Genomic DNA, 14940 nt, shown 5'->3' with positions numbered 1-14940 from the left:
CCTTGAGATTCAAACAGAGAGCAGTCTTTTTTTCACATCTCTGAAAATCTTTCACACAAAGCAGGAGCTCCCAACCTGGGATTGGATCCGTGGACCCCTTGCTTAATGGCATAACTAGGGGTTGGGAAACATAGTGCAAACCACCCTGAAAATTCAACCTCACATCCAACCATAATTCATCCTGCTTGTCTGGCAAGACTGCCTCCTTCACTTCTTGAGATACAGTGTGGAACAGGTTCTTGTGGCCTTTTACTAGACTAACCGTGGAGCAGTTTACAATGACCAATTAACCTACTAACCAGCAGGTCTTCGGACTGCGGGAGGAAACCGGAGCGCCCGGAGGAAACCCACGCGCATTCCACAGGGAGGGTGTAACAGACTCTTTACAGATGATGTCGGAACTGAACTCCGACGCGCCGAGCTGTAGCAGTATCGTGCCAGCTGATTAATTGTGAATAAAAAGTGAGCTTTCTCCCAGTGCAAACACAAAAGTCACGGTGGAATTTAAACCAAGTTATCACGGAGCAACCCTGCCCAGACATTCGAGACTGCTCACTGCAAAAGACGTCTCCATAAATTTTAAAACGTCATTAACTCCATCCAGAATATTCATAAAAATACTCTAAAATTACAAGGCCTGCTTTCTTGCTGTTTACTTACTTCATATGGCCCTTTTTATTAAAAAAAAAATCCTCTGCCCAGAAGCGAATGTAATGCTTGCAAAGCAGATTTTACACGGGCTGCATAAATCAGATTTCTGACACAGGAGTTCAAAACCAGCTCAGGCATTCAACCCGACCAAAACTTAAGGTAAAGGAATGGCAAATCATCAAACCAACTAAACAAGTCAGATAATAGAGAGAAAAAATTTTCTGAAATCTCAATCTCAGAATTTTCTTTACAGCGTCAGTTTATTGTCACCAGTATAGGACGTGAAATTTGTTAACGTAGCAGCAGCAAGTTGAATGCAATACATAATATAGAAGAGAAAAAAATAAATAAAATAATAATAATAAAGTAAACCAGTTACAGTATATCTATATTGAATAGATTAAAGAACAGAAATGCTGTCTATTTAAAAAAACAAGTAGTTTTCCAAGGGTTCAATGTCCATTTAGAAATCAGATGACTTACTGAATCACTGAGTGTTACATGAAGGACAAAGGTTTTTAAAGTCTATTGGGAGGAGACAAGGTAATAATAATTATTATTACCCACAATAATAATTGCACCACTCCCAAGAGGACCACAATCTCTACTGCCACGAGGAGGCCACACTCAGGTTGTATATTCTATCTAATTAGCCTGTATCTCTCTCACCAATCAACTTCCCAGCTCTTTACTTCACCCCTCCCCTCCCGGTTTCACCTATCACTTTCTGTTTCTTCCTCCTCTCTCCCCCAACCTTTAACTCTGACTCATCTTTTTTTTCCCCTCTCTAGTTCTGATAAACTGTCTCGGCCCGAAACGTCGACTGTACTCTTTCCCATAGATGTCGCCTGGCCTGCTGTGTTCCTGCAGCACTGTGTGCACCTTGCTTGGATTTCCAGCTTCTGCAGATTTTCTCCTGTGTTGTGATGGGACCACAACCTTGTCGGAGGGTGTGGAGGCTTGCAAGCCTCAATGACCCAGAATGCTCTGCTGGCTGAAGTCAGGGCCCTGCGCTTTTAGACTCTTGGTAGGAAGCAGGTCAAAGGGTAGAGGCCAGACTAAGAGTGGTCCTCCAGGTTCAGGAGCTCAGCTCATGGCCAACAGTCCCAACTGGTAAAACAAAACTGTTATGGAAACAGCAACGAGGTATCCTTCTGCATCTGAGTGTGACGGTATTCCTGAGTCTCCACTGACTTGCATGGCTGACAGTAGTAAAGAATTGAAAGGAGGCTAGTGACATGAGGAAGGAAGCCCTGAATACCACCAAGACCAAGATCAAAATTGGTCTTGGACAGGCTGAGATGGAAGACCTTCACTGCTACATTAAAGGCCAGTGGCGTAACAGACAGTACAGTAGTTATGAAACCACCGTGTCAACAAGTGTACCAATGCCAAACAAAAGATTATACCTTGCATTCTCATCAGACGTTCGTCTTTTTATTGTTTAAAAGGAAAAAAGGAGTTAAATAACATACCATTATAGGAAACCCTTCAGCCCAATGACCCTAGACAGTTTCTTTAAGTCAGGCTCCATCGCTGCATGGTGTACTGCAATCCCTATCTGGTTGAATAGTGTAACTATCATTGCAAAAGGTCGCACAGGAGAAAAACGCTTTACAGTACCAGCGACCCGGGCTTTATTCTTGCCACGACCTGTGAGGAGTTTGAATGTTCTCCCTGTGACCCCGGGGTTTCCTCCCACAGTCCAAAGACGTACCAGTTCGTAGGTTAATTGGTCATTGTAAACTGTCCCATAATTAGGCTATAGTAAAATCAGGAGGTGCTGGGCAGTACAGCACGAAAGGCCTACTCCACATTGTATCCCAATAACTTTTTTTTTTAAATGATCAAGGAAACACACACAAGATGCTGGAGGAACTCAGCAGATTGGGCAGTGTCTATGGAGAGGAATAAAGAGCTGATGTTTCGGGTCGAGGCCCTTTGTTAAGACTGGTTTCTCATCAGCTCCTCCAGCATTATGTGTGGGTTACTCTGGACTTCCAGCATCTGCAGAATCTCTTGTGAAAATGATACTGAGAAGGGGAACAAACCTTCAGCAATCTTAATCGGAAATTTAGGAAACCTTCCCCAAATTTTCCTGCCTCTTTGTCTACCTCTCTTTAAGACCCACCTCCTTCTCTTTGCTTTGTCATTTCAGCAGCTTGGTGCTGACTTTTCTTTTGGTCTAACTACAGTTAATGAGACAAATATGTTTTTTTTTGAGATGAGTAAGAAATTTATCATCAAGCCTTTAGAAAAAGAACGGTGGAAGAGAAAAAAACTGTTAAAAGGGGACTCCCTGAAAACGCAGTGACTCGGAATCAGGATGATTATCTATGTGTCATTTAGAAGGGTATAACTATATTAATGCTGCTGTTTCTAGGATGCTAGGGAACAATTCTGTTTGAACACACAAATCAAGCAATAAGCCTCAACACCTCCTCAGAACCTTCAATTGTCTTTAAAACTAAAGAAAGGAGGAGATAACCATCCAGATAGTAACTACAGATGTGATGAAAATGACTGGCTTCCATCCATGCAAGAAATGGTACATTAAGAATTGATTTGTAAAGAGTATGCCATTTCATTTAACTGCTTTAAATTCCTTCACAGAATAGAGCAGGATTCCCCCCCCAGCTTGATGCATTAAATGGCGATTCAACATGGTTTGAACCAAAGAAATTAACCATTAGAGATAATACAGCATTTGAATAGTTCAAAAGAATATTCACTTATTGCACAGTATTTTAGATAGCAAAATTAATTTTTCAGCATCATACAATGATACTTAAAAAGGGCTTACGGTACCACAGTGAGCCATCCTTAATGAACAATGGTTATGATTCCATTATGGATTATTGAGTATGCCCGCAAGGAAATGAATCTCGGGATTGTATACGGTGACATACATGTACTTTGACAATAAAATTACTTTGAACAATTATCCAGATTTATTGTTTTTGAAATGTTGTCATCTTTACACCATCATACAAAAAGGCTGAACAAATCTGAAAACGCGAAGTACAGACTGGGGCACCGACCGATCAGTATAGCACTTGAAAAACTAAAGCACAGCTCCTTGCCACATTAAGTTGTAAAAATGCTTCAGGCAGAGAGATACGAGCAACAAGCCTATCACACTTTGGTTCGACAGTCCAACGTTCATACAAAATACAGCTGTCACAAATAATAGACGCAATTGTGTCCACTGGCAAATGTTCTGGGTAATAACCTCCAAGAGGATGACAACCTTGTCATAGGGTTCAGAGGCTTGCATGCCTCAATGGCTCAGAGAGCGGGGTTGGCTGGAGTCAGGGGCTAGTGCTTTGACTCTTGTTAGGGTCACCCATGCCGAACAGGTCAAAGGGTAAGAGTAAGAATGGCCCACCGGTCCTCCAGGTTCAGCTCAGGGCTAACAACAACAAAAAACACCTATCATGGAAGCAGCAATGAAGCCAATCTTCATTGCTGCCCCAAACTCCAGCAGCATAACAAACAGTAACTAACTAACAAGGGCAATAAAGGTTCTTCAAAATCCCTGTTTAGGGCACCCAGAATAATACGTACATAAAAAAAGATAGGTTTTTTAAAATTGTACATGCTTTGTAAGCAGCAGGGAGAGACACAGTTTACACAATTCAACCCAAGTTGAATACAGAGGCTACTCAGATTACCAGTTATAGGACCCATCCCAATGATTCATTCTTTACTGTAAACGGGAGGAAATAATAAAAAAAAAAGACATGGAAATTGGATAAACGACTACAAATAATTCATTATCCTTTCAACAAATTGTGTTCAGGGTGATAGTAAGCTGAGAGCATCTGTGGGTTTCCGAAGGCACGAATGCTACTGGGGAGGGATGAAAAGCATCGAAGAAGTGAAAATACCGGCAAAAGCAAAAGAACTGGACATGGTGCGTCAACAACAACCACAATATTTGACTCACAAGGACTGGCAGGATTCACTAGCACTCCCCCACTCCCCCCACCCCAGGAAGAATGACCACACAAGGCAGAAACATGTGAGATTGGCCAAGGCTTGGTATACGAGACCCGTGGCTCTATAATGAGTAGAAGTGATACCTATATCTAACTGAAGAAAGCAAGTCGTGGACTAGAACCACACTACCCAAATTACTCAATGTCTGGACAGAGAGGAGACTGTGTTATTATGTGTGCCAGTTCCCAGTGGGCAAATTCACCCGGAGCTTTGATTGGCTACAGGATGTAGATATCTTTTGTTGGAAAGGATTATTGCTCCTTGCAGGTTTATGAAGGCATAGCATTGTGTCTGTTTCTCTTTAAAGGGGGAAGAGGAGTTAATAAAGAACTTCAGCTCCCAGCGGGCAATGCGGGCAGTTCACTCGGAACTGGAAGCTTCGATGATGACCTGGTCATGTCCTCAAGTGTTCTGTAATAAAATGCTCTAGCATTTACCCACGCCAAGTCTCTCTTTATTAAGAACAAACATAACAAAGGCCATGGTGTGCCTAGAAGAAATATCAGTCATGGAGCTGGGAGATCTGAGCAACTTGACTACTATTGGACCTACATTTCCTGCCAAGTTAATGGTTTAAACTCTGTTTAAAAGCATGTAACATACAGCACAAACCTTACCACAAAGATTTCATATGTGGAACTTCTAACCACCACTGAATGGCAACTCAAAATTCCTACTCAGTCAAAAGTTACAAGGCACATCTTTATCATGAAGGATTTAGAAACACCTGCTCTCTGCTGGCAGGAGACCAAACCCAATGGGAAAACAGATGCTGATGTCAGACACCTCAGACAAATGTTCATTATCTTACAGGCCTGCGGACTTAAGCAGATGCCTCGTGCGTAGGACGATGCCAACTTCATTCCTGCTGTATCAAAACCTTCATCACAAGCTTTCGTTTAACCTGAAATTAATCCTTCAATTGCTGTGTTACAAAGGAGAACTACCCCCCCCCTTCTGAAACTGCACCTACCTTCGGCGGATCAAACAACTCCAAGATGAATCCACGGCCTTCGTTTGACTTTGCTCTTCTCACCAGCAGCCTACATTTTTGCCATCGCGTCCCCACATCCATGCTGACGTCATCCACCACCATATAATTTAAAATATCTTCCTTGCGGATGTCGTGAACCTCTTCTTTCAAAAGGGTTTTTGAACGACTGAACCTGTGAGTCAGATTTTTCAGCCATTCCTTTTCAGACTGGTTGGCCACCGAGGAAGCGCCTCCTTTTCTTTCGACCACTGTAGAATCTGTGGATTTTCTCCGGAACAGACCCCGTATATTATCCCCCACAGTTTTCGTAAACTGCGTCAATGCTTTTGGCCGTTCGAGCGAGGGGCATGCAGAAGATGAAATATCTTCGGAGCTTCGAGTTTTTGATGAAAACAGAAGCTGCGTGTCAGAACCCCTTTCAGACGCCTCTGCACTGTTCACCTCAGCTTCCATCTTGGGCACAACCAGACCAGAGGAGCCATCAGGATTCTTCTTGCCCGTCTCCCTGTAATCCTGTACTCCCATAAAGGGCATGATAGTACACCTGTTCATAATAAATCCCTCTTTTACCTCATTCCTGAAGTACTGCTGAAAGAGATCAGTAAAATATGAAGAAAAGTTTTCAGCCCCTTGCAAGTCGTGATTTGGATTTTCATTTGCAAACAGCAAATACTGCCTGGCAAGTTCCTTAGCAGCAGCATAGGCATGTAGCTCGCAGAACTCCTTCCAGCTACGTGGCTGTGTCAGAGACCCTTGTTCTACAGTGTCGCCATTCATTGCAACATCTGGCACTGCGGAATTATACTGAAAAAGAAACAAAACGCTGCGTTAGTCCTTTTGTAAAGGCAAAAGCACAAAACCAAAAACCGGCAGGTTAAACCCATCATAGCAAAAGCCTCTGGGCCAAAGGTATCCCTCCATCTGATTGTCCCTTCAAGAAAGCAATCTTAAAAGTTATACAGCAACCAGCAAAATAAACAAATCTTTGGAGTTAGAACTAAGGACACAGACCATTCAAGCTCAAATTGATTGTCAAGGGCATACATACATATCCAGGGTATAAAAGCCATGAAAATTAGCTTTTTACAGTAGTCCAGTACATTATGTAATATATGTCATCATGTTTGTAAAGTTAAATTTCAGTTCAGAGATAAATTTATATAATTAAGTCAAAGAGATGCTCACATGATCTGCAACCTCCAAGAAGACCACAGCCTTCTTGTAGGGTTGCGTGCCTCAGTGACCCAGAGAGCTACGTTGGCTGGAGTCGGGGCTTTATGCTTTGGCTCTTGGCAGGAAACAGGTCAAAAGGTAGAGGCCAGAGTAAGAGTGGTCCACCAGACCTCCAGGTTCAGGGGTTTAGCTCAGGGCCAACAACCCTAACTGGTAAAACAAAATTGTTATGGAAACAGCAACGAAGGAACCTTCTACATCTGAGTGCAACGGTATTCCTGAGTCTCCACCTGGGACTTGTGTGACTGACAGCAGTGAAAACTGATAGGAAGCTTCTGACATGATGAAGTCCTGAACATCACCAGAGATGGAGGACCTTCATTGCTGCCCTAAACGCCAGAGGCGTAACAGACAGTAGGTAAGTTGATCTATAAAACTCAGTGATAGAAATCAAAGTTCACAGGTAAGTATCCAAAACATGCTTCATTTGGCTTTACACTTATTATTTGTACATTATACAGCATTTGAGAATAATGCCCGCAAATCAAAGTCTGTTCCTGAAAGTCAGCACTGCCTTGGAGAATTAGCTTGGGCTTTTTCCAGTGACTTAGTTGGTAGACATACTGCAGTGTTGTGGAACCAGGCCATGGATACTGGAAGGATAAGATTCAACCTACAAACTGTCACTGAGTCTTTTTGGCCTCAGTCCTAATTAAAGGCAACAGGGGATGGAAAACAACATACCACCCTATGCAGGAGGAACTCAGCAGGTCAGGTCAAGCAGCATCTACAGGAATGAATAAACAGTCGATGTTTCGCACCAAGGCCCTTGTTCAGGACTGGAAAGTGGGGGGGGGGGTGGGGGGGAAAGGCAGCCTCACAGCCACGGAGAGAGGAGAAAATGTTGTGGAAGGGTGAGTATATTCAGCCTGAACCTCTGGTCCCAACACCCTGCTTTTTCAGTCTATCTGGGTCGGCATTTATAATGCCCAAACAACCGGTTCCCTGCACTAGGACCTAGGCCCCACTCCAGCCAGACGCTCTGGGCCTGGACCCCATCACCTCCATTAATTCAAAGGAAATACATTCACTACAATTGACTACCAGAAATTACATTCAAAACACCCAACAATGCGGGAGGGAGAGAGAGGGGGGAGAGGGAGGGGGAGAGAGGGGGGGGAGAGAGGGGGGGGGAGAGGGGGGGGAGAGGGGGGGAAGAGGGGGGGAAGAGGGGGGGAGAAGAGGGGGGGGAAGAGGGGGGGAAGAGGGGGGGGGGAGGGGGGGAGAGGGTGGGGGAGAGGGTGGGGGAGAGGGTGGGGAGAGGGTGGGGAGAGGGTGGGGAGAGGGTGGGGAGAGGGTGGGGAGAGGGTGGGGAGAGGGGGGGGAGAGGGGGGGGAGAGGGGGGGGAGAGGGGGGGGAGAGGGGGGGGAGAGGGGGGGGAGAGGGAGAGGGAGAGGGAGAGGGAGAGGGAGAGGGAGAGGGAGAGGGAGAGGGAGAGGGAGAGGGAGAGGGAGAGGGAGAGGGAGAGGGAGAGGGAGAGGGAGAGGGAGAGGGAGAGGGAGAGGGAGAGGGAGAGGGAGAGGGAGAGGGAGAGGGAGAGGGAGAGGGAGAGGGAGAGGGAGAGGGAGAGAGAGAGAGAGAGAGAGAGAGAGAGAGAGAGAGAGAGAGAGAGAGAGAGAGAGAGAGAGTCCGTGTGTGTGTCCGTGTGATTTCATTCAGGGATGAGGTATAAAATCTGTATAAAATGATTAGCAAGGTGACTGAATCAGCTGCCTGCACCTCCAGGGAACAACACTGAGTCTGAAATCAGCAGTGAAAGGAGAATCATTCATCGCAAAGGAATTCAAACAACAATAGTTAATTCAAAACATAATCGCTAACTTGCAAAGAAGCAAATTGTTTGGTTTTGTTTTTGCAGAAATCTGTGTTTTTGTGGGGGGGGAAGGTAGCTTTAGAGGTGGGGGATGTGTTCTGCATTTGCAGGGGACAAAACTAAGAGAATGCAACATTTTCTAGTACACTTTGCTGGATTTTCACTTGGCAGAGTGACACAAACGGCGCTCCCGGCTTGGCCTCCTGCGTATCAGTGAGACCCAACATAGACTGGGAGACCGCTTCGCTGAGCACCACACTCCATCCTCCAGAAAAAGTAGGATCTCCCGCTGGCCACCCATTTTTACTTCCCTTTCTCATTCCCACACGCCAGTCCATGGCCTCCTCTACCGCCGCAATGAGGTTGGAGGAACAACACCCTGTATTCCGCCTGGGTAGCCTCCTACCTGATAGCATGAACATCGATTTCTCAAACTTCCAGTAATTGCCCTCCACCTCCCTCACCATTCCCCATTCTCATTTCCCTCTCTCACCTTATCTCCTTACCTGCCCATCACCTCCGTCTGGTGCTACTCCACCTACCCTTTCTTCCATGGACTTCTGTCCTCTCCTATCAGATTCCCCCTCCTCCAGCCCTTTATCCCTTTCACCAATCAACTTCCCAGCTCTTTACTTCACCGCTCCTCCTCTCCCGGTTTTACCCATCACCTTGTACTTCTTCCTCCCACCTTCTTGCTCTGACTTCCTTTACTTTCCAGTCCTGACGAAGAGTCTCCGCCCGAAACGTTGACTGCTTAACTCTTTTCCATAGATGCTGCCTGGCCTGCCGAGTTCCTCCAGCGTTTTGTGGGTGTTGCTTAGTTAGCACTGAGTCATTTTTGTAGCTTTATGTCACTATTCAACAGTGCATGTTTTCTGCTCATCTTGTTAGTGTCAGAGCATCAATTCCCAAACTAACTGAATGAAAGCCCCATTTGTTCACACTCGGTAAAACATGCACCACACTCCCACCCCCGTAAATGCTTGAAATTGCCACGGGTTGTTTCATTTACAGAGCTGGGGCTCCCCCAGGAATTTCAGACTTTGCTAGCACTCCCACAGTTAGGACAGCCAGCATGCCTAACATATTTACCTCTTTTTTTAAAAAAAAAACTTTTATTGTCAGCTATTTAACTTAATTAGCTCAATGTTTTGAAAATCTCACAGAATCCTTGCACATTTTAGCATTCCAGTCTGTGGGTGCAAATTTATTAATTGAGATAGACCTCAGAACAGGCTTTCCCAGCCCTTTAAGCAATCCCCCGATTTAACCCTAGCCTAATCACAGGACAATTTGCAGTGACCAATTAACCTACTAACAGTCTTTGGACCATGGGAAAAACCGGAGCATGTGGAAATCCACCCGGTCACAGGGAAACCGTAGAAACTCCTTACAAGACAGAGGTGGGAAATGAACCCAAGTCGCCTCTAACCAAAGCAAAGCATCCTACTGACCATGATGCAACTGTGCCACATTAAATGCTAATAGCCATACTAACAATTACTTAAGACTTATTATGAATATGGCTTCATACAATTGTTTTGACTGATGAGCAACCGTACTGACCTACAGAATTTTCTTTTAAATATTACACAAACATGCACAACCACAAGTCGTTACACATTTGTCACAGGAAAGTGGACTTTGAAACCTTCTGGAGAAATAGTGCACAAAACCAAAAGAAAAAAAATTCTTTGGATTCACAATAGTCTTGTGATAATTATAAACATTCCAGTTTGGCTTCATGACTTAAGTTTAAAAAAAATTGCTATTGCAGTCCTTGCAGAATTAAACAATGAGTGTTTGTAAGGAACTTGTTTACCATAAATTGTGCCCAGTTAGTACACATGGATTCATTGCCCATTTTTTTTCCAAAAGGACTCCTGCCTACGCTTTAGGCTACACCCACATTTATCACTGGCAGATAGATAAAGCTCTCAACCTCTCAAAGGTTTGACCGAAGTAAATGATATTGGACTGTGGTTTGTCTTTGGAAAGACTCTAATGATTTGAGAAACCCATATAATGACTGCTGATGACCTTGAAATTCAGGAGTTAGTGAATACTTTTGAAGGCTGCATTATTTATTGGGGTACAAAATAGTCCCATTCTGGCTCCTCGAGCCATGCTGCCCAGCAACCACCCCCACCCCAGTTTAGTCCTAGCCTAATCACGGGACAATTTACAATGACCAATGAACCTACGAACCTGTAAGCCTTTGGTCTGTGGGAGGAAACCAAAGCACCTGGAGGAAACCCAGGCAGAATGTACAAACTCCTTACAGGCAACGGTGGGAATTGAACCCAGGTCACCAGCACAGTAAAGCTTCTCTTATCACTATGCTACCGCACCGCCTTCGCAGCAGTGATTATATATTTGCAGAATGGTCTAAAGTAAAAATCAGATTACACAGGCTATCGTCAGGGCAACAAACTTAAAAGAACAGCAGATCTCCCTGATCTTAAAGGCATATCTACCAAAAACAACAGCCTTACATTGAAAATGAATGTGGCACTTTTCACATAACACCTCACAGCCAACCGAGGGTAAAATCACCATAAGATTATACTAAAATTCTGGATAGGCCCAAATTAAGGGTCAAGGTCTGAAGAGGGGCTGTAAAATTTGACAAAAAGGCAAAAATACCAACAAACATTAATCATGTTCTCAAACTAATGAAAGAAAGCATCAGAAGGAAATGGAATTCATGTAAAGCCAGCCAGCTCTCTTGAAATGACATGAGTGGAGACAGGTCACTACAGGAAAAATAGGTTGTGTTTCAAATTCAATAATATTAGAAGCATAACTTCTCAAGACAACAGAAGTAAATTGTGTGACCTGCCAAAGCATGCAATTTTCCACATATCTGTCAGTACTGGGTGCCACGGTAGAATAGTTTGGAGTTCAATTCCCAAGGAGTCTATACATCCTCCCCGTAGAATGCATAGGTCATCTCCAGGCGCTCCAGTTTCCCCTTCCGCAGTATAAAGACGCACTGGTTTGTAGATTAATAGGTGACCCCATGATCAGGCTAGGGCTAAATTGGGGGTTGCCGGGCAGTGAGGCTCCAAAGGCCATGCTGTATCTCAGTAATTTTTTTTTTAAATTAACCAGTTTTGTTCTTAAATCTCAAGTGCCTTGCACCTTGAAAGCAACGACTGGTGTCAATGTGCATGTGACCTGAGAATTATAGATACAACACAGTCTGAAAATCTTGGCAAGCAACTCGGTAATCCCCACTCAGTCCCCACAGCTGAGCCAGCATCAGCCATCAGGACAACTACTTCCTCTCTTTAACTGTGGGTTGGAAATGTCAAACGTAACCTGAATCAGACCAAATGAAACACCAGGCCCACCTTTTTAATAAAGAGCATCCCCATTTTCATCACTTCACAGTACTGAGGCCTTTAAAAGGTAGAGCAGGCTTGAGGAGCAATTTGAATTTCTCCTGCTTTTACTTGTATTTTTTTTTAAGTAAAAATATTTATTTACATTATTTCAGGATCCAAGGGCACCAGCTGCCCTTTGCTACTTCAAACATATGGGAGAGGCTGTGTATTACTCTATTCAATGTCAGCAAATACAATCCTGCTTCAACATACACTAACTGGAGCAGACCCTGATACTCAGCGATCTCTCAAGCACCCTTGCACAAGTCAACCAATACCAAACAGGGATACAACACACACAAAAAGCTGGTGGAACACAGCAGGCCAGGCAGCATCTATAAGGAGAAGTACGGTCGACGTTTCGGGCCAAGGCACTTCGTCAGGACTAACCTTATAGATTCTCCTTATAGATACTGCCTGGCCTGCTGCGTTCCACCAGCGTTTTGTGTGTGTTGCTCGAATTTCCAGCATCTGCAGATTTCCTCGTGTTTGCTTTTCAAACAGGGATACACTGCTTTGTCCAGAATCACTACAAATGGCATGAGAGCTTCATTCTCAGTATCAATCAAGAGCCAGGTTTAATATAAGAACATAAGAAGTAGGAGCAGGAGTAGGCCATCCGGCCCATGGAGCCTGTCACCAGCATGTGTTGTGAAATTTGTGGACTTTATGGCAGCAGTACAATGAAATGCATGAAAATATAGGGACAAGACTGAATTAAAGTATACATGCATAATCAAATAATTAAGTAATACAAAAATAGAAATAAAAACCGTGAGGTAGTGACCATTGTTTCAAAGTCCATTCAGAAAATCAGACGGCAGAGGGAAAGAAGCTGTTCCTGAATCGCTGAGTGTGTGCCTTCAAGCTTCTGTACCTCCTTCCTGATGGTAGCAATGAGAAGAGGGCATGTCCTGGGTGGTGGGGGTCCTTAATGATGGACACCGCCTTTCTGAGGCACTGCTCTTTGAAGGTGTCTTGGATACCAAATTTTACAACTCCCCATCAGAGCCTCTGCACGAGCTGCCCTTAATTCATATACTAGATTTGATATGTGGGTTCCAACTTAAACATCACTGATCTGTACCATTGTAACCTTCCTACCACTGCACATTTCCACTGCTTGCTGGAGCCCCTGATGCTGGACTCACACACACACACACACACAGCATTACTGATGCACAAGGACCACAACCAAATAAACTCTAGTGCAAATATTTCAAGTGACAGATCTGACACAAGGCTTCTGATATTAATAATTTGGTGTTAAATATTGTTGGACAAAACTGGTTTCGTTTTCAAATCTGGCCTGTTAAGTTAGCAGAGCACTTACACATCAGGAACAGTTCAAGTAAAGAAAACTTATCTTTACCAAATTCTCAAATCACTACCAAAAAAAAAGTTGAGATACAGAATAACAATTTGCTTTTATTAAATTTATGCAAGAACAAAAAACTAAAAATGTGAAAGAAACAACAAATTCTGTCGATCTATACAAAGGATGACATAATGGAAAACAAATCTTGATCTGGGCAGTTTTCTAGGAATGCAACCTTTCCAATACAGGTTCACTGTATACAAGACACAGGAGCAGAATTAGGCCATTTGGCCCATTGAATCTGCTCCACCACGTCATCATGGCTGATCCAGTCCCAATCTTCTCCCCATAACCTGCCTTGCCCTGACTAATCAAGAATCTATCAACCTCTGCCTTAAACATACCCAATGACTTGGCTTCCACAGCCCCCTGCGGCAATGAACACCACAGATTCACCACTCTCTGGCTAAAGAAATTCCTCCACATCTACGTTCTGAATGGACATCCCTCTTTTCGGAGGCTGTGTCCTCTGGTCCTAGACTTCACCACCGCATGAAACACCCTCTCTGTCGAGGCCTTTCAACAGTCAATAGGTTTCAATGTTGATACTGGTTTACAATGTTGATGATGTTACATGCTACTGAATCTTCCAACAGAAAGTTGCTAGATAAGCATTCCCAACAGTTGCTACTTTTTAACATTTAATTTCATTGGATATTGATTGACATCCCAAAAATGGCATTAAAGTTACCTGAACAGTCATCTCAACATGCAAACAATTCCCAGTTTGCTGATGTTCTTCATCTCAGGCGGAGTGTAGTGGAGAGTGTATTAACTGGCTGTATCACGGTCTGGTACGAAAACACCAATACCTGTGAACAGACAATCCTACTGAAGGTAACAGATTCGGCCCAGTACATCACAAGTAAAGCCCTCCCAATCACTGAGCACAGCCAGGTGAAACACTGCCGTAGGAAAGCAGCAGCCATCAGAGGTCCTCACCACCCAGGCCATGCTCTTTTCTCGCTGCTGCCATCAGGTACAAGAGCCTCAGGACTCGCACCACCAGGTCCAATAACAGTTACTTCCCCACAGCCATCAGGGTCTTGAACAAAAGGGGATGGCTACATTCACTTGCCCAACCACTGAGATGTCCCCAAAGCTAACGATCTCACTAGAAGGATTCTTTATCTTGATATTTCATTTTCTGGGTATTTATTGCTATTTATTTACATTTGCAGACTGTTGTCTTCTGCATTCTACTTGATCTTTCATTGACCCTGTTACAGCTAATATTCTAGAGATTTCGGAGTATGCCTACAGGAAAGTGAATCTCGGGTTTGTGTGTTGATAAATAATAATAAAATTTACTTTGAATGCCATGTTATTGCAGGACGCCCTACCACAGACCTGAAAATAAACCAATTAAACTCATCAGGGCCGAAAATAAAAGATCATATTTCATAATAAAAGAGGGCATTTGATTGATCAAGGTTATGTCAGCAAACAATGGGGGGGGGGGGGCAGAGACTTTACCCTC

The 14940-nt window shown here is 43.9% G+C and overlaps 1 protein-coding gene across 8 annotated transcripts in view; it reads right to left on the bottom strand.

Annotated features, from left to right (window-relative positions):
• sh2b3 (SH2B adaptor protein 3) overlaps nucleotides 1–14940 on the bottom strand; it is a 178918-nt gene that overhangs the window by 160777 nt on the left and 3201 nt on the right. For 4 of the 8 annotated variants that reach the window (XM_073065654.1, XM_073065657.1, XM_073065655.1 and 1 more), the window contains exons 2-3: nucleotides 14152–14272; nucleotides 5627–6451 (exon numbers count right to left, since the gene is read on the bottom strand). In XM_073065654.1, coding sequence (XP_072921755.1) covers nucleotides 5627–6451; nucleotides 14152–14163 — 837 coding nt within the window. In that variant the 5' untranslated portion in view covers nucleotides 14164–14272. The remainder of the gene's footprint in view (nucleotides 1–5626; nucleotides 6452–14151; nucleotides 14273–14940) is intronic. The other 4 variants (XM_073065653.1, XM_073065658.1, XM_073065660.1 and 1 more) reach the window with 1 other exon arrangement.

Source organism: Hemitrygon akajei, chromosome 14 (genome assembly GCF_048418815.1).
Source record: "Hemitrygon akajei chromosome 14, sHemAka1.3, whole genome shotgun sequence".
Lineage (NCBI taxonomy): Eukaryota > Metazoa > Chordata > Chondrichthyes > Myliobatiformes > Dasyatidae > Hemitrygon > Hemitrygon akajei.
The sequence above is the reverse complement of the archived record's forward strand: the minus strand, read 5'-3'. Positions and strand labels throughout refer to the sequence as shown.